The 19,559-nt window shown below is 52.7% G+C and overlaps 1 protein-coding gene across 3 annotated transcripts in view; it reads left to right on the top strand.

Annotated features, from left to right (window-relative positions):
• Positions 1-19,559, top strand: part of BMP1 (bone morphogenetic protein 1) — a 42,261-nt gene that overhangs the window by 1,791 nt on the left and 20,911 nt on the right. For 2 of the 3 annotated variants that reach the window (XM_082729276.1, XM_082729278.1), the window contains exons 2-8: positions 5,734-5,847; positions 8,087-8,251; positions 8,439-8,556; positions 8,869-9,047; positions 9,813-9,918; positions 11,374-11,498; positions 12,051-12,166. In XM_082729276.1, the coding sequence (XP_082585402.1) occupies positions 5,734-5,847; positions 8,087-8,251; positions 8,439-8,556; positions 8,869-9,047; positions 9,813-9,918; positions 11,374-11,498; positions 12,051-12,166 (923 nt within the window). Of the gene's footprint in view, positions 1-5,733; positions 5,848-8,086; positions 8,252-8,438; positions 8,557-8,831; positions 9,048-9,812; positions 9,919-11,373; positions 11,499-12,050; positions 12,167-19,559 lie in introns of those variants that run through there. The other variant, XM_082729277.1, reaches the window with a different exon arrangement.

Genomic DNA, 19,559 nt, shown 5'->3' with positions numbered 1-19,559 from the left:
CTTTCTCCCTGGACTTGGAGTGGGCATGAGGCTAAGCGGATGGATCTTGGGCTTTGGAGGCTGGCAGACCTAAGCTGTCAATCCTGGACCCACAACTCATTAGCTCTACCGCCTGGGGAATGTTAATTATCATCTCTGAACTTTGCTTTTCTCACCTGTAAAATGGAACTGATCCTATGTCTCTCTGTAGAGTTGGTGGTAAAGATTAAATATGAGAACATATATAAAACACTTATTAGAGATTAACACACAGTAAGCACTTAATAAATGTGTGCTGCCTACTCCCCAGTTTTCTATGCCTCACACTCCCACTTCATTTTATTTATTTATTTTTTTTCTGAAGGAATAGGCTGGGTTTGCAGGAAAAGGGAGTGTCTCCCTGTCCCTGTCCTGTGCCACTTATTCATTCAGCGGATCAACATGGACTGAATGCTAATAATATGTGTCAGGCCCTGGGCTTGATGTTGGGGGAGAAAGAGAAAAGTGTAAGACATGTCCCCTGCCCTCAGAGGGCTTCCAGGAGGGGCACAAAATGGATGGGGATGTAATCAGCGGCACCAACCAAGATGCGTTCCGTGCCACCTTGGAAGGACAGGGCTTAAAGGCTCAAGGAGCCTCTTCCCCCACTGCAGTCCTGGCGACAGTGGTGGTGGCAGAGAACCAGGGGTCACGGGAGGCTGGGAAGGTTTGGGGGTTCTTCATGGAGGAGGGAAGACCTCTAAGAATGGGAAGGAAGTCAGTCTGACGTATCTCACTCCTGGAGGGTTTTGGAGTGATTGTTGGAGGAGGCAGCTGGAGGCTGAGGGCTCTATCCCCAGTCTCAGATTTCATGCTAGGGTGGGGCTGGCTGAGTTGGAACTTCAAACAAGGGCTCTGGAGAAGGCTCTGCCCCAGGGTGAAGTGAGGCTGGTGGGGAGCTGGGCCAGGCCTGGGGGTGGCTGAGAGGGCCTGAGAGCCTGACAAGGCCAAGAGTCAGGGTCAGATCAGGCCTCCCTCCTGGGTGTGACTGCTGCAGCCTTGCCTACCTCCGCCCTGACTCCCTAAGACCCCACACCAACAGCTTCATGCCTCGGGTACCAAGGCTTTTCTCTGTCGTGTTGCTGTGTCCTCTTGGCCCCTCTGAGCCTCGCTGTCCGGTTGCTAGACGTGATGGTGGCGGAAACACCTGGCTTTCCGGCCTTCGGACGTCCCTGATAGGTCCACTTACCTCTGCTCCCTTGACCCTTTCTGGCTTTCTCCTCTGGTCCACCTTGCACACGAAGACTGGAAATGAAAGCCCTATTGACTCCCCTGGATCACCTCTCAGGATAACCAGGCCCCTTCTTGTGAGATTACCTCCTGCACTTACTGTCAGAGGTAGGGCAAAATTGAAGCCAGCAAGGCAAAATTAAGACCCTTGATACCCTGGAGAGTTTCCTGGATCTTGTGGGCAACACTAGAACAATAAGTGGGAAGCTGCATTGGTCTGTGTGTGTGCTGAGAGCTGGTTCCACCAAGCTCACGCTCTGGTGTGCAAGCTCTCACGTGCACATATGAACTGTCTCTCTGTCTCTCTCTCTCCTTCTCTCCCCCTTGCCCAGAGAGATTGTGAGTCAGCCCTGATTTCTTGCATGGTAGGATGCCAAACCATCCGGGGGAACTTCCCTGAGATTCCCAGCTCTTGGGAGTGACCCTCGGAGCTCTGGGAGAGACCCAGGAGGCAGGAATTGGGACACAGTTGCTCCCATAGGCAGAGAAGCACACGGGGATTGCCCTTGAGCCAGTGAGGACCTGACTTTGGCCCCTGATGGTAGCTCACAGTTTTGCTCTTAGAAGAGGAGGTAGGGGAGTAGCTCACCAACTCTCATCACTGTCCCCACCCCAGGGGCCTTATGCCCCAGGTTTGGATTTCAAGGGCCCTCAGTCATAAGCTCTGGAGGTTGAGAAGTGATCCCTTCTCTTGCCAGACCACATTCCCCCTCCAGGCACTTGGAAAGAGTCACCCACCCACCTGTGCCCCTGCTCCCTGAGTCACCTTCTCTTTTAGGTGCCCCAAGGGAAGAGGAAAAGACTTAGAATCTCCCTGGGCTCCAGATGGAGGGGGACCAATGGGACTCCCCTAGAAAGAAGGAACTCTCAAGAATTCTAGTTTCTTTAGAGGTTTTGGGAGAAGATGTTGGGGGAGGATGGGGAGGGTGTAGAATGTGTCTCTCAGGCCACTAAGAGCCGCCTAAGGATATCAGGAGGAATCAGCTCATCTCTCTGTGTCTCTGTCTCTCTCTCCACCCCCATTCATTTCTAAGGGTGCCCTTCTCCCTTAGGGAGTATGGGCTGTGAAATGTATACATGGAATTAGCTGTTTGATTATATGAGAGCTTGCACGAGGAAGTAGTCAAGAGAGTGTTTGGGCACATTTGTGGGTGTCCCCCTGCTTTCTGGGCAAGTCCCTTCAACTGTGCACGTGGGTACTCCGAGTGCACGTCAGGAGGTGTGCAAATACGCGCCTGTGTAGCAGCACACAGCTGTGATTAAGTACACGCACGAGTCTGTGGGAGCTTGAGAACATTCTCCTCCAGCCAGAAGCTGCATTTGTGTGATGGGACATGCGTATGCCCTATGCCTGTGGCATTGGGGCGCCATCACACTGGCGAGCTCCTCTCCCTCTCCCCAGACGGGGATGCCTTGGCGCATCCCCGGGGAGGAGACTCTGCAGTCAAGAGGCCCACCTAGAGGATAAGCACATGAAGTCCACCTTACTCTTCTCTTTCCTCGCCTGCTCCCAGCCTGGCTATGGAGTGGCCACGAGGGCTCCTGGCTGGTTTACAGCCAGAAAACAAAACAAACTTTTGATCCTATGTTGAAAACAGCTACTACCCTGACCCTGACCCCAGGGCTTCCTTCCGGGTAAGGGGGTGGGGGGTTGTCCTGGACTCTCTGCCATCTAGATTCCCAAGAGCTTCCCGGTGGGGGAATCCCAAATGGGCAGGGCCTTCAGACTCAACGCCTGCCCACCCCATGTCTCCCCACCCCCACTCTGTTCCCACACATTCTTCAGCTATGACATTCCCCACCACAGGACTCCCGCTCGGCAGAAGGGCTCTGTGGCCGGCGGAGGGCCTGTCCCGCCTTCCACTTGCCCTGCCCCCCACACTGCCCTGGTCTCACAGACCAGCACGGTTCCGTGTGCTCTGTGCTTGGAATTCAAGGTTCTGCTTCTGAGCACTCTGGGGCTTCACTCAACCAGGAGCCCAATGGGGGTGAACCGATATGCCTTTAGGAAGTAGAGAGCTGATCTTGAGCTTACGGGGCTATTTTGGGATTAAGATTAATAGGAGCCATTTAGTGGGTGCTTACTGTGCTCCAGGCTCTGTGCTAGGCGCTTTATTCACATGCTTATTTCATTCCATCATCCTGAGGGACAGATTCTATTGTTAGCTCCTTTTTATGTAGGAGAAAATTGAGGTTTAGAAGAGTTTATGTGACTTGTCAGCTAATAGGGGCCAAGCTGGGATTCAAAGACAGGTCTGTCTGCCTACAAAGACTTCGCTTTTTGCTGCGATGTCCAAAGATGAGTCTAAATGTCCAGCTACATGTGTATATGATGATGCCCGTAGGTGTGGGCGTGTGAGCCTGGAGATGCCAGTGTCTGTGCAAAGCGTGTAAAGGTGTGAGGATATTCATGTGGTGTGCATGTGCTTTTGTGAATGTTGGCCTTGCCTTCTCAGAGTGTACCTCTCATCCTGCGAGCTTTGTGGGTCAGCTGAGAAACATCTCCTGTTGCTGTCCCATCAGTTGCCAAGCCAAGGCAAGATGACGTTTTACAGAAAAGAATCTTTCTTCTGTGGTGGAATAGATTCTGGGCCACTTACCAGCTGGTGACCTTGGGCAAGTCATTTCCCTTCTTAGGCCCAAGGGTTGGGATTTCTGAAGTCAGGGAGGTGGGGCAGAATCTAGCCATGAGGCTATCTCTCAAAGAGTCTGTAACTGTGCACTCCTGGGCAAATGGACAGGTGGAGTATGATTTAATGGGCATGGCCTGAGTGGGCCAGGGTCAAGTGAATTCTTTAATGGGAAAGCACTTTGTCAGCTGGGAAGCACAATGTAGACTTCAGCCTTTACATAGAGTGTCCTTATGGCTACCATGACTGGCTTCCTGGGTCTGGAGCTTGCAGTTTGTCTATGGGCTTTGGAGCTTGTGTACATACGTGTTTTAGAACCGTCTATGACTGCTATGACTGCATTTTGTGTGTGTGTGGTTGTGTGTTTGCGTGAGTGTCTATTTCTGTGTGTATTTACAATATGGGTTCTACAGCAATAATGCACTTGAATACAATGAGTGCTAGACTGGGAATCAGGAGGCCCGAGTTATGCATCCAGCCTCACCAATGACCAGCACTTGGGAGACCATTTCCCTTCCAGGCCCCAGTTTCCATATCTGTAAGATGGAATGTGGCCTGGATAACTGCTAGAGGGACTCCCACGTTCTGTCGATCCAGGTCTAGGTTGCAACAGAGTATGTGTTTGCAGGCCCAAAGAATATCGACGTGATGCCCCACTCGAACAAACATTCTGGAGTGCCTTCCACCTGCAGGGGTGGTGTGGGCGGTGCGGGCGCTGCTTGGGGCAGATGGGAGTTAGGGAGCATGTCTCGTGACTTACACTGCTTTGTGTTTGAGGGCATGGTCGTGAATGTCATCATGTGTCTGAATCTGCATATGATGAAGTGTGTGTGTGTGTGTGTGTGTGTGTCCACCCAGCGGGCCATCTGGGGCGGAGAAACCTGTGTGCAAGGCCTCAAGGTTAAAACAATTTGTGTAATGCCGCCGCCAGGCCTGTGTAGCACTCGGGATGAGAAGCAGATGTTGCCATGGGTGGAGCTTCAGGGGAGCAGCTCTGTGCTCCAGCTCCATCCAGTTCAGCCTCCCGCCTCCCCGAGCCCAGCGTGAAGCTGCTTCCAAGCTCCTTCCAGAGGCTCAGCACTACAGCGTCCTCCCACTCCCTGCTCCCGACTTCTCAAAAGACAGGCAAATTGTTTAGCCCATCTTCCAAACACATCTCTCCCCAGGTCCGGAGATCAAAATAGCCTATTCAGGGGGCTCTGTCCCCACCCCCCACCCGCCCTTCTTGCTCCAGAGAAGGGACCCTGAGACTCAGAACAGGAGTCCCTTGAGAACGGTTCAACTTCCTCCTAGCTGGGCAGCTCCCGCTCTGTGTCCTGCTTTCCCTGATGCGTCTCTCTGCTCTGTCCTTATTCACATCCTCTCCTCTGTCTAACTGAAACCACATTTGCTGAGTGGATACCGTGAGCTCAGCACAGCGCCAAGGGTCTGGGCTCACCGAGTAGACACTGTTATCTGACCACCTTCCGCTTTCTCCATGGGACCCATCACGGCTCTTGAGTTCAGTGTTTGTTTCCTTGCGTATTGTCGAAGGTTAGCTCTCCACAAACAGGGCCCTTTTCTACCTGGTTCATCACTCGAGTGGTGCCTGGCCCACGGAAGGTGCTTACTAAGTATTCGCTACAGAGTGATGGGCAAAGTGACATGACCGTGTCTTCCTCTGGTAGGGCATGGGTATCAGCTCAACCAGAGTGAGCATGAGTCTCCTGAGGGAGCCTCAAAGCCAGTCTCCCGCAGCTTTCTTCCTCAGAAGGCGTTTGAGGACGAAAGTTGCTATAAGGGAGCCCCTGGGGTAGAGGCTGTCAGTGCTGGGTAGAAGGATTAACTCCCCCTGGCCTCTTCTTTTTCTCTCTAGCTGCCTTCCTTGGGGACATCGCCCTGGATGAGGAGGACCTCAGGGCCTTCCAGGCGCAGCAGGCTGTGGATCTTAGGCAGCGGGCAACCCACAGGTCTTCTGTCAAAACTGCAGGTATGCTGGGTACAGGCTGGCCCTCCTATGTCCCAGATATGGGTTCCAGAATTGGAGAAACAAGGAACCTCCCTGTTTCCCAGCCAGGGTCTCTCAGGACAGAGGCTATGAGCTTGAACCCAGCATAATGGCTTGTCTTCCCTTGGGATAGCTTCATCCCTTCCCCAGAGGAACAACAAGTGCAGACAAACCTGGGAGCTAGACCTGACATTCTTTTTGCTTACAGTTGACAAAGGACTTTCAAAAGCATTATCTAACTTAACTGTCTCCAGCCACCTGCGCAGGTAGGCATCAGGACAAGCCCTGCCTTGCAGATATAGAAACTAAGGCTCACGGGGGTAATGTGACTTGCTCACGATCACAGAGCTGGTCAGTGGCAGAGCTAGGACAGGAACCCAAGCCTTCTCACCCCAAATCTGAGGCTCTTCGCTCAACACCCCAACCCCTTCTGGCTTCTCATGCTCCTTCTTTGCAAGCCTTTACGCATCTTTCGAAGCCCATCTCCAGAGCTTCGCTGGGGAAACCTTCCCTGATCATCCCTCCACTCTGTTGACCATGTCAGTGAACTGTATTTCAATAGTTTCTTTTGTTTGTTTGTTTGTTTTAATATGTCTATCTTCCCTGCTGGACTTAAAGCTTTTCAAGGTCAGGGACGAGTCCTTTTCACCCTTGAGTGTGGCCCAAGCAGCTAGCAACCCACGTGGCCCTTGGGAATGGGTGAGAGAAGAGAAGGAGTCAGGGCATGGGCTGCTTCCATTCTGTCCAGCCTTGTCACTGCTCTGGAACGTGGTGCTGCCTCCAGGGAGCTCTCCGCCTGCCAGGGATGGGGATTCTCACTTGGAACCCATTCAGCTTACACTCTGCGGGGCTCAGGTAGTTGCCCTCTCCCCATGAGGGAGGATTGTGGCACGGACAGCTGTAGAGAGCTGGCCCTGGAGGGTGACATGGTGGCCTGATAACTAGAAAGGCTTCCTGGGCCTGAGAGAGGACTGGCAGACAGCACAGGCAGAAGGGAGGGGTTGGAGTGCCAGGGCCCATCACGAACCCACCAGGTGACTTTGGGCAAATCTTCAGCCTCAGTTTCCTCATCTGTCCAGTATACATAGTGACACTTGCCCAGTGCACCCCAGAAAGCTACAATGTCACGGGAGAACGTGCATTTGGGAACACTTAAAGACATCAAGTTCCGTATGCTCCACAAGGAGGAAGTCTTATTAGGTGAGAAGGGAGCATTTCCTAGTCCCAAACCCCCCCTAATGTCCTAGGAAATTAGTACACCATGGTTTTCTTTTTCAGTTATGCTCAATCCTTGCTCTCCGTGGTAGTTATGAATAGAGCAATCAGACAACCTTGCTCCATAAAGTCACTGTGAACACTGAATTCACAGACCCTAAGCCATTCATCACTCCTAGGAGAAACGCAGTGTTCGCTGCCTGCCAGCCTCTTTTCATATGATTTTCATCATCTGATCGGTTTGTGACCCCGTCTTACGTGTACATGTGTTTCTGTTTAAAAACCCCTGATTTAGGGCACCTGGGTGGCTCAGTTGGTAAAGCAACTGCCTTTGGCTCGGGTCATGATCTTGGAGTCCCAGGACTGTCCCACATTGAGTTCCCTGCTCGGCAGGGAGTCTGCTTCTCCCGCTGACCTCTCTCCTCTCATGCTTTCTCTCTCTCATTCTCTCTCTCTCTCTCAAATAAATAAATAAAATCTTTAAAAAAAAAAAAAGACCCCTGATTTAACACACAGTGGATTCATTAACATGGAGCCATGGCCAGCAGCCCTCTGACTCATGACCGAATGAAGGTTCTATAACACACATGTATGTTCTCCATAAAGCACATGAAATCCTTCTAGCACTTGGGACACCAGATGGCATGGCAGTGCTTCAGCACCATCGGGGTGGACGGGAGTCATTTTAAACAACGAAGTCACCGACAAAAAGCCCCCAAATGCAAAAGAAAAAGAGAAAAGAGTGGCACTAAAAAGACTCTAAAAAGGATACTTATTGACAGCGTCACCTTGTTCCACCTGAGCTGGGCATGTGGGTAACTCACGTTTTTCTGCCCGGCTCTGCACAGGTCAGCGAATAACCATGAGAAAGCGAATGGTATTGATTTGGGGATTACAAATATGGGCAAATATGGAATCCCCCCAAAATAAGGATAGATTATATAATTTGTTGGCCCCGCCACCCCTTCATTCACTTGCTACCAACGTCTCTGTCTTCCAACCCCAGGAAATTCCTCTGCCTTGGACTGTCAGAGCACTGGTGGGCAGTTGCAGAGGAGAAGCCGTGGGAGATGGAAGGGCAGGTCCCGGAGCCGGCGGGCAGCCACATCCAGACCAGAGCGAGTGTGGCCAGATGGGGTCATCCCCTTTGTCATTGGGGGAAACTTCACTGGTGAGTGTGATTATGGGGGACGGGGGAGGGAGGAAGCCTGTGTCTGGACCTGACCGTGGGGCAGCCGGGTCACATGTAGGGATAAGAGTGGTACCTTCTGTGTACCTGTCCAACAACAGGCTGACACTCTAATAGTGGGTGGGCCCAGCTGGACCCTGTGACCCCCTGGCCCCTTTCATCCTGGCAGGTAGCCAGAGGGCGGTCTTCCGGCAAGCCATGAGGCACTGGGAGAAGCATACCTGTGTCACCTTCCTGGAGCGCACTGATGAGGACAGCTACATCGTATTCACCTACAGGCCCTGCGGGTGAGCAGGGGCCCCTGGGCGTTGCACCCTCAGCCTTCATCCCAACCTATATTCTGCCCCGGGCACTGTTGCTGCCCCAACGGGACCTGACACTTCGTCACCTGTCTCCCCCCACCACCCCTGCCCTGGGACATCTCTCCAGGAGCCGCCCAGATGTGGCTATGACCCCTGCACACAGCCTGGGCATCCCACGCTCAGGCCCCTCCCCCGCGCCTCGCCCACCCCCCGCCCCCCTGGCAGCCTCGCCCGGCCCCTGAGTGGATGCACTCCCCCAGCTCGGGACCGCCCCCCTGAGCTGGCCCCGCCCTCCAGGTGCTGCTCCTACGTGGGTCGCCGTGGCGGGGGCCCACAGGCCATCTCTATCGGCAAGAACTGTGACAAGTTCGGCATCGTTGTCCACGAACTGGGTCATGTCATCGGCTTCTGGCATGAACACACAAGACCAGACCGGGACCGCCACGTGTCCATCGTGCGGGAAAACATCCAGCCAGGTAGTGCCTTGACCTTGGTGCCTAGCTGTGTGCCGCAGCAGCCCCCGGGGCCCGACGCTCCAAGGCCTCTGGTAGGAGTGGGAGCTGCTGCCTGGAGCCATCGCTTTTGGTCAGCTTAGTGGGCAGCCCTTGTCCAGGGCCCAGGTTTGTCCAGACCCCAGCCTTGAGGCTTCTGCTCCTTGCCAGGAGCAGCTCTGACATGGTTGATCAGTTCTAGAGCTGCTTGAGGGGGCTGGGAGAGATCCGGGTCCTAGACAAGAGGCCATCAGGCAAGCCAGAGCCCAGCTGCCCTGGGGTGGTGGGGATTTGGTGGAGGGAATTGGCACATCCCCCATGGCATCTCAGCCTTTCTCTTCACTTTTCCTCAGTCTTCTGCCCTTTGCCTAGTCTCTCCTCTAAGGGTTTTTTCTTTCTTGTTTCTCCAGGCTACCTCCCTCCCCTCCCAGCCTGCTTCCTTCCTCCCTCCTAGGCCTCATCCATTCTTCCCGGCTTTCATCTCCCTGTGGTTCTAGAAATAAGTGCTTCCTTCCCATACTCCCTGAGCCTTCCCTCCGGCCAGTCCTCATTGACCCTGCCCCTCTGCAGGACAGACTCTTCTAGAGACCTATCCTTACCCCCAGACTTCCCTTGGCCACTCCCCAGACCCCCAGGTAGGGGGGATACCTCTCAAGTGCAGGGAGGACCCCACCCCTGAAAATGTGGCACTGCCCCACACAGACCCACCCTGCCTACCCCCCCCCCAAACCTTTTTCCTGATCTTCGCAGGGCAGGAGTATAACTTCTTGAAGATGGAGCTCCAGGAGGTGGAGTCCCTGGGGGAGACCTATGATTTTGACAGTATCATGCACTATGCCCGGAACACATTCTCCAGGTGAGAGATGGGGCCTGGCCTCCTCTGGGGCAGCCCAGTCCCGCCCCCTGTAGGCCATTCTCTTTGGGCCTATCATTTTGCACTAGGCTGCCCAACTGGGGCAGTCCCCAAGGACAAGCATGGACTTCTGGGTGGCTGCAGTCCCCAAACAGAGGACCCGTGGGGGCTACCTGCCCTGCTGTCCTCTTCCATGCTGGGTCCATGGCCCAGCTGGCACTCACAAAGCCTAGTACCATGTAAATGAGGGCACCTGGCTCAACAGGTTGAAAATCCAGCCACTCTACTGGCCGCCTAGATAAATGCCGTCGCCCCAGAGCTGTATCAGCCTAAGGGAGCTGAGCTTTTCCCTCATCTTTCAGCCAAAAGAGGCACATTTTTCTCCCTGGGGTCATCCTTTCTAATCAATCTGCCTTTTTGTAACTGGCTAATTTGTACGAAGGCTTCCTCCTGCCCTGAACTAGCCTCTCTCTCCTGCTCACAAGTGCATGCACAATTACTCCTTTTCCGGGCCCACATTCCCAGAAATCACAGCCAGAACCCCCTGAGGTAGTGGCCCAGCCTCTGTCCCCCACAGCTTCTCCTTAGCAAAGTGTGGGAAAAGGCCCCTCCCGCCTCCTCCTCAGGCTCCCCTTCCCGGCCTGGCCTTTCCCATGCCTGGCTCTTTCCTCATCCTCTGTCTGCTCTCCTGCTCTGTCCCAGCCCCTCCTCAGTCTCCCTGCCTCCAGACCTGAGGGAACAGAGACAGGAGGAAGGGTGGTGAGGTCATCCACCACCCCCACCATGGCCACAGACCTCCCCTGGACATTTCCCACCACATCCCACCCTCCCCCCTGCCGAGTTCCACCCAACTGGGTGTGAGTCAGGGACCCTGGGGAGGTGGAGGGCCGACTGCTTCCTTCGCCCTGCTCCTCCCAGATGGCAACACCCAGGACTTAGCAGGCAGGAACTCGGGGGACAGGAGGCACTGATGGATCGGGAGTCGTGGGGCTGTCCCCAGGGCCTGGTCTGGCCAGGGCAGAACTTGTCAGGAGCAGCCTGTAGCAGCAGGATGAGTGCGGGCCCTGGCAGCCCCAAGAGAGGGTTAGCACGAGGGGCTATGGAGCAAGGACTGGGAGAGGCTGGCCACATGATTAGCAGGGGTCCGTAGATCTCCTGATGCTGGGCACTTCACCCAGACTGAGCCAGAGCACCAGCAGGTCCCCAAGCATGTGGAACCTGCATCCCTGACCTCCCAGAGTATTCCTGGGGCTCCCCCAGGCTCCAGCCATGTGGCTGCCACGGAACAGGGTGGCTGCTGGTCAGTGGGCAGCATAATGACAGGGTGAGATATTTCCACCCGTCCCTGACCCTACGGAGGAATGTCTGGGCTCTGGCAGGGTCATGACCTGGGTGCACACAGGCATGCCACCCATCCTTCCATCAGACTCTCACCCAGGTCGGGCTTTTCCTCCTCAGGGGCATCTTCCTGGATACCATTGTTCCAAAGTACGAGGTCAATGGGGTGAAACCTCCCATCGGCCAAAGGACCCGGCTCAGCAAGGGGGACATCGCCCAGGCCCGCAAGCTCTACAAGTGCCCAGGTCGGGGTGGGGAGGGACGGGCCAGGGAGGGGTGGAGGACAGAGCCCCGAGGCAACCAGTGGCCAGGGCCTGGGGCTGAGGAGTCTAAAGCCATAAGTCTTAGGGAAGGCCAGAGGCTGCCTGGTGTTGGGGGTGGGAACACCCAGGCAGGGGCACTGTTCAAGATAAGGAACCAAACAGGGGCTGGGATTGGGTGGTGGTGAGGTGTCGAGCCCCACACCTTCTGGGGCTCTGGGAGAACAGGGCAGTCGGAGCAGTAAAGAGGGCAAGCAGTGCAATTCCCAGGAGTGAGGTAGAGCGAGGCCCACCAAAGGAAACAGGGCATCCTGCAGCACTAGGCTGAAGAGGTCAGACCTGTGAGCTTATATGTGAGGAGCAGGGAGTGGATCTTAAAGGGACAGGACCACCCCGGACTCCCTCCCCTCCTCAGACATTCTTCTCTTCTCCTCGTTAAAGGAAGCCAGAGCTCAGGGCGGGAAGCCAGAAGGCTGGGGGGGGGGGGGGGATCGCGCATCTGCAGCCAGCAGTTCAGTCATTTCCTTTCCTTGACAGCCTGCGGAGAGACCCTACAAGACAGCACAGGCAACTTCTCCTCCCCCGAGTACCCCAATGGCTACTCCGCCCACATGCACTGCGTTTGGCGTATCTCAGTCACACCCGGGGAGAAGGTAACTGAGCGTCCCCTCCTCTGCCAGGACCCCAGAGTAGGAGAGCATAGTCCACTGTGGCTGTGAATGACCTACCTGGGAGACATAGACCCATTCAACCCATAAAAAAAGGAGCACTGCCTTGAGGAGGGGCTTCTAGCCATCCTTGTATGGGAAGGCTGGATCACAGAGAGCCCTTGCTACACAAGAGGCACTTTTTTGAGGGCTTCTCAGGCTCACCCACAGAGTTTTCATGTGGAATCTGGACGCTTCACCCACCCCTGCACTTCCCATGTCCTTCCATGCATTTTGACTGTTTCCAAAAGTCAACGTTAAGACTTTATTTCCCTTGATTGGAACATGGCACTTAATGTACTAGTACAGTATGGAGCCCAGCTAGATTTCGTTCCTGGTCCTATTGTCCAGTCCAGCAGCTCTCAGGACCATGTGGAAGCCTCCATTCAGCAGGTAGCCGTCCCTCGTACTCTGTCCCGAATTGTCGGTGAGCATGACTTCTAGGTCTTTGGAACCTGGTCTTTGACTGAAACACTAAACATGGCACGAATCAAGGCAGATTCAAGATCCCTTTCTGAGCTGACATGGTTCATTGGCGGACTTTGGGCAGAGTTATTCCATTGGCTATGACACCCCTTAATAGCACTACCAACCAGCCATGAGTCACTGCCTTGTTGACTGGGAAGTGAGCTTCTCAGACCATGCTTTTGTCATCTTCATATTCCTGGTACAGGAAGTAGTTGCTGAACACCGAATAGGTAGACAGACTCCCTTACCAAATCAAATCTACCGGTAGTAGATGGTAAAACGCCTTTTAAAATGGAAGTGACATTTGTCTGATACTTTGTTTCAAGTGAACCTGAACTGGTTCCTAGGATTCAAGTGTCTCCTTTCTAAATGGTGGCAGACTGTCTGTTTAACTGGGAATTGACATTCAACTCAGTGGTTTGCCATTCCCGGAATTCACTCCAAACCCTCCTTCTAACACAGGCACACATGCGCGTGCACACACCCCCCTTTTGAAAATTGGCAAAGCTTTTGTTCTGAGCTCTCAAGATTACAGACACTGATCACATCTGTTAGTTATTTGAGTGTCCTCTGATGTCATTTTTGAGCCTAGAGGCAAAAGCCAGTTTAAAGAGGTGCTCCCCGACTCTCCTCCAAAATGAATCGGTTTCCATTTCCTTTCCAAACTGTGCTTATTTTATTTTTCGCAATATAAAGATCATTCTCATTTGTGCTAGACTTCTGTTGAGGGTTGAGTAATTCCATCACCTCTCTCAGTTAAAATTCTGTCACCGCCTTGAAAAAGTCAACCCATCCCCTCCTTGTTCTTTTTTTTTTTCTTTTTTTCTTTTTTAAATTCTGAATTGAACTTAAACTATTGCTGTCCTTTTTGCTGCCTCGTTCGGAGCATGCCCTAGCTTCCTTGATCCTTCTGCCAGAGGTCTCCACTGCTGCAGCCTTTGGAGATCTCACAGCGGATAACAATAAAAACAACTAACGGTTATTGACCGCGTGATGGGCCGGGCATGTGTTAAATTTTTTATGTGTTATGTCTTGTAATTAACACAGTGACATTCTCGGTGGGTGCTCATGTCATTCCCGTTTTGCATATGAGAGAACAGACTTGGGAAAATCAAGTAGCTGGCCCAAGAAACTGGATTACAACACAAAAATCCATGATTGCAGTACTGGGTATTCTAAAGCCTTTTCCCGTATCAACAATTGCTAAAGTGCCCTTCCCTGGACTCCTGTGCACACTGCTCGCCTAGCACAGGGGGAAGGAAAGAGGCATGAGGTAGTCTCCGCTCCGGGAACTTAGAGTAGGGTAGAATATTGCCATCTTTCCTGTTCAGAAGATTTGCTCAGTCAGCAAGGATATGACACCTTGGTCAGGATCCGTCTCCTTCCCTTCGGTTCTGAGCTGGCATGGGCTGGCCCAAGTCTCCAGTAGACACATGGCTGGGCCGCAGAAGCCTCTCTGTGCCTGGAGCCTCTTCCCTCTACAACTCCCCAGAGACTCCCCAGCCCTTTTCAGAGGGCTGCCTGGGACTCCAGGGAGAGAAGAAGGCTACAGAGAAAAATTCCAGATTCATCAGTGTGTGGTTGCAGAGAGAGCAAAAGTAAAACTTGCTCCCAGTCCTGGATGCATTTGTAGAGTCGTAAGTGAGCCAGAGATGGACTCCCGGGGGACAGGCACCCTTGAAGGGCTCTCGGAGGCTGGGGAGCTAGGGAGGATGGCATCATGACGCCGCAGCTGCCATTCCTTGCTGCACGTCCACTGTGTGCCAGGCAGAGTAGTAGGTATCTCGTGTGCATGACCTCGTCATTCATCTCATCTGTTTCGTGGTGTAGGGGCTGTCATCTCTCAGGTATGGAGGAGGGAGTCGGGGCTCAGAGTGCAGAACTCTGCCCAGGTTTACACAGGCAGTCGTGGTGGAACCAGCCTTCAGTTCCAGGACTGCCCGACTCCAAAGTCTATGCTCTTTCAACAGTCACTCTGGGATAAACCCGCCAGCGTTCAGGGGTGGACTTTGATTTCTCTCCTGGGCTGAGAGGTTGTTTTCACTCGCTCTCCGCTTCTCTGCTTATTGCCAGAAGTACGAGTGATATGTGCATTTTATCTTATATGGTTATGCAAGTCAGGGATATATCAGAGAAGAAAGAGCCTGGTTGGAAGCCTTCCTAAAACCCCCAAGTGTCCACACTATGCGTCATTAGCAGCTGTCCCAAAGAGGACTGACAGTGTCTCCCAAACCACGAACCCAGCTCCTTCTGAGCGGGAAAGTAGTTTTAGGAGATCACGGTCTACTGTCGCAAAGAAGCCAAGAAGATAAGAACTGAAAATGTCTTTTGGATTTGGCAGTAGTGTCCACCCCCATTCCCATCCCTGCCTTGTGATAACCTTCCCGTTCTTCAAGTTCCCACTCACTCAGATCCCTCCTCCTCTGTCATGTCTTCTCTGAACCCTACCTCCCGTCCCCCAGCTGGGAGAGGGGAGCCCTCCCTCCTCTGGCAAGGCCCGTGCAGGACCCTCCCCTGAGCTCCTGCTTCCCCGTGCTGAAGGGCGTGGGGCTCTGAAGGCGAAGGCCAAGCTGACCCTCATTCTTGGCGCAACTGTTCGGCCAAATCGAGCGGCGGTCCTGGAGAGGCCACATGGAGTGGTGGTTCAGGGTGTGAGTTGAAGAGCCAGGGTGGAAGAGTGTCTGGGTCTGACTCTGGTCTGCTGTGCTGTTTACTGGATACGTGATCTTGGGGAAGTTGCTTAACCACTCTGGGCTTTGTTTCCCCATTTGTAACGTGGGCCTGGTGGTAGTGCCTCCATCAGGGGCCTGATGATACAAGGATTAAACAAGTTCATGTACATGAAGTGCTTAGAGCAGCGCCTAGCACGTGGTGGGGGTTCAATCGAGGCTAGTTGTTATTATCATTCTGTTAACAGAGAAATCCCTGCTCAACCTCCCTGCGTTCCACATCCCCCATCTGCCTCCCTCTACTTCCACTTTCTGGAATGAACCCATTTCAAAGTTCAAAATCTTGGGCAAACTCAGCTCCAGTAGTGAAATTAACTTTTTTTGAGTGACATACACTGTAGTATATATGTGTGGCCTTTATGTACGTTGCATGCGTGACTCTTACATGCGTCAGTGTTACAAACCTTACGTATATTAGCTCCCTGAGTCCTGTGAGGTAGGTCTATGACCATTGCCATCTTACAAAGAAGGGAATGGAGGCCCAGAGGTGTGAAATGATGGGCCTCAGTGGTCCAACAAGGCAGACAGAAGCCAGGCCGTGGGTCCCCAGGAGTCAACATATTGTCCCAGTTGCTCCCTGACAGCAGCCCACAAATGTGATGCATGCCTCCCATGTGCAGGTTCCACTTGGAGACCCCGCATGCTGTATCTCATTTAACCCCCCAGCTCCTTAGGTTTGCCTCCACGTTTTAGACAAAGACACCGAGGCACAAAGAAATCAGGCCACGGGCCCAGAGTCACCAGCCAGGAAGTGGTGGAGCTGGCCAGGTTTTCTTTGGCCAAGGGCAGTGCCCCTGCCACCAGAGCACAGCTGTTTCCACATGACAGAAGCTGTTACAACGCTTAATTAGACAGCTCCGGTCTCAATATAGCCACGGCCGTGCCTCCCTGGAGGGTGACCCTAACCGCCAGCACAGGTCTCTTCCTCCTGAGTGAAGCGACCGCGGGTCCCTCCTGCCCATGGGAGGTCTCGGGTGGGCCCTTTGGGGCAGCGCTGGCTGGGCGTGGTCTCAGAGGCTGTGAATTCATCCGCCCCGAACAGAGCCAGAGTTGTTCCCGAGGATGACAGGAAAGTTGCTACTGTTCTTAGCCCAGCTGCTGACCAAATTGATTGGCAGACCCGGGAGGCCACATGGAATCATGGTGAGGGGCATAAGCTGAGGAGCCAGAGCTCTCTCCCTGGGCCCTCTGCTTTCCTTCTTCTATCCAGCAACTCCTTAAAAGAGAGTTTTGTTATTTGTCAGATAGAAGGATGATGTATCCGTGCTGTAAGAATTTTGAAAAATAGAAGAATTTCTAAGGTAAGAAGTGGATATTCTCCCCTGGATTCTTCTTCAAATCCCACTCTTCAGAGGCGACTAGGCATGAGTAACACTTGCTGGATCCTTTCAGACCCTTTCAAGTACATGTGTGTGCATGTGTGTATGGGTATATGGTCTCAGGTACCTTCTTTTCACTCAACAGTTAATTGTGGTCAGGGTTCCGTGTTCACAAATCAACTTCTACCTCAGGCGTGTTCATGGCCGCTTAGCATGCTGTCATCCCCATTTCTCTTCACTGCTCGGGCATCCCCTGTAGGTCTCCACTGATGGATGTTTCATTTAAGTTTTTTATAAGTTTCTAGTATTAACCAAAATCACTACAGTAAATATCTCAAGATTTAGATCTTTATGCACTGGGGCAAATGTATCTGTAAAATAGATTCCTAAAAGCAAAATTCTATTCAAGAAGTATTTATGAAGCAACTCCTACATGCCATACACCAAAGATTCTGTAGTGAATTAAAATTCCTGGCCTTGAAGGGTTTACAGTTTGGCAGGGCTGAGGGATGGGCAAGCAAATAAAAAGTAAATGCAGTAAGTTAGATGGTGATTGATGTCATGAAGGAAAGCAGCAGTAGGAGATAAAGGAGCGAAGCAGGGATTACTGTTCCATGTGGGAAGGCCTCATTCACATCAGGTGAGTTGGAGGAGAAATGGACAGGAAATGAGGGAACGCTTTGGGCAGATAGCTGGGAAGAGCTTCTAGGCAGCAAATGCAAAGGCCCTGAGGCAGGAGCAGGCTTGGTATGTTTGAGGACCAGCAAGGCCAATGTGGCCACAGCCAAGTAAGCAAGGAGGGCATTGTGGGGAGAGGGGTCAGAGAGATAGCGGGGGGTTAGACCACAGATGGCCTTAGAGGACATGGTGAAGACTTTGGATTTTACTCTGAATAACATGCATTAAAGGATTTTGAGCAGTGGGAAGATAAGATCCGGTTTTATCATGAAAGGCCTGCTGTAGTGAGAGGTAGTATCAAGAGTAGGGACTACTGAACTAATCTTGGAAAAAGTTGATGGCAGGGCCAGGACCACGAGTCAAGAAGGGGAACGGGTGGTTTGAGGAGAGAAGGGGAGGCTGTAAAAGGTGGGTCTGGCAGCTCAAAGGGCCCAGTCAGTCTCACATTTCAAGTGAGACAGTCAATGTGCTTGTATTTTCTCTAGCCACTACATTTGACCATCTGGGAAGAGGCACAGAGTAGGTAGAAGTCGGATTTAATCAGGGATTTTCAGGAAAAGGAGAAAGTTGAGGTCCTTTGCAAGGAGGTAATGATAAAGTTAGATCATGGATTTGCCGGTCTTTGCCACTTCCTCTGTGTCCCATTTCAGGCATTTTCTAGAAAGATAAAATATTGGGCACACTGTCTCCAGAGCAAGAGCCAGATTTTCAACATCAGTTTTTTCAAAATATGAGGACTTCTACCTGGATAATAACAATAGCTCTCATGATGACTGGTAACAATCATCGAGAGTAATATAGGCACTTTTCCAAACCTGGACTTGCTCAGTTACATCCCAGAGAACCACAATTAAGAAACACTTCCCCAAACACAAACACATTTCAGCCCATGTTACGAATCAAAAGAAGAGAAGTGGAATGGGTGTAGTCCCAAGCTAGGCAAGGAGAAATGTGAGTACGTGAAGGTAGAAGGCAGGAAAACCCCATAGGCTCAGGCTGACGGTCCTGGTGAATTGGAAGTGTTGCTGGACTCCATAGAGAGTGGTGAGCAAGGACAGATGGGGGCACGTGGCTGGACGGTGGGCTCCTCGAAGCTGAGCTTCTGTGGGAGGAGGCACAGTTACTGATGAGAACAAGGTCTAGGGCATGACGTGCCATGTGTGAAGAAGAGGTGGGGAGGGGAGGTCATGGCGGAGAGGCCAGGAAATGGGAAACATCATCTAGGTGGATGTGGAAATCACCAAACATTCTGAAGGGGTCCGTGTCAGGGAGCGACAGTGAGCCAGAGCTCTTCCCTGAACCTCGACCATCACAACTTTGATGACAGGCTATGGACCACGGTTGCCAGTGCCAGCTTTGGGATCACTTTCATTCTCGCCTCTGCTCTGCCTGCCTCTAACTCAGCCGTGTGCCAAAGGGGAGACAGATCTCCTTATTTTCTTTTCCTCCAGCAGGGAAGCCAGCTAGATCTAACAGGTGGGCCCTGTGGGCACGGGACACACCCCTTAGGTCACAGCGAACCGTTCCCTGGAGTTCCCTGCTTGTTGGACTCTAAAGACACAAGAGGCTTTGGGGCACATTCTGGAAACTACTAAAGCAATTTCCCTCCTGGTCAGTGTGCTTCTCTACCTGTTAGTATGTTACCTGCCGGGGAGAGTTGGACATTACCAAAGTGTCAAACGTCCCTCTAGTGTGACGTGACCAGCTGGAGTTCATGCTCAGGAGGCACTCAGGGCAGTGGGGATGAGTCCCATGTCAGGGTGACGTGCTCTTTCCTCGGGTCATGCTCGGGGCCGCTGAGGTCAGAGAGCTTGGGTGATTTACCCAAGGACTCACATCAGGAAATGCAGAGGTGACAGCTCAGCTCAGGCCTGTGTGTGTGGAGTCTGAGTTTTTTTACTAAGTGAGATTTTCAGTTGTATATATCCTCTGAATCCTAAGCCCCTTAACAGGGACAGACCTGAAACCCGTTCACAGGAAGCTTTCGGACCCGGTATTCCCCTTAGCCGCTAGGATGGCCCCCTGCCTGGGATCGTTGTTCAATATATATGTGACCACAGTGACTCAGCCCTTCTTCTCTGCCTCTCCCCTCTGGACCCTTCATTCCCATTTCAGAGTCCCCAGTACCCACACGCCTCCCACTGA

This window comes from Mustela nivalis, assembly GCF_964662115.1.
Source record: "Mustela nivalis genome assembly, chromosome: 4".
Classification (NCBI taxonomy): domain Eukaryota; kingdom Metazoa; phylum Chordata; class Mammalia; order Carnivora; family Mustelidae; genus Mustela; species Mustela nivalis.
This window is presented reverse-complemented; position numbering and strand designations above follow the sequence as displayed.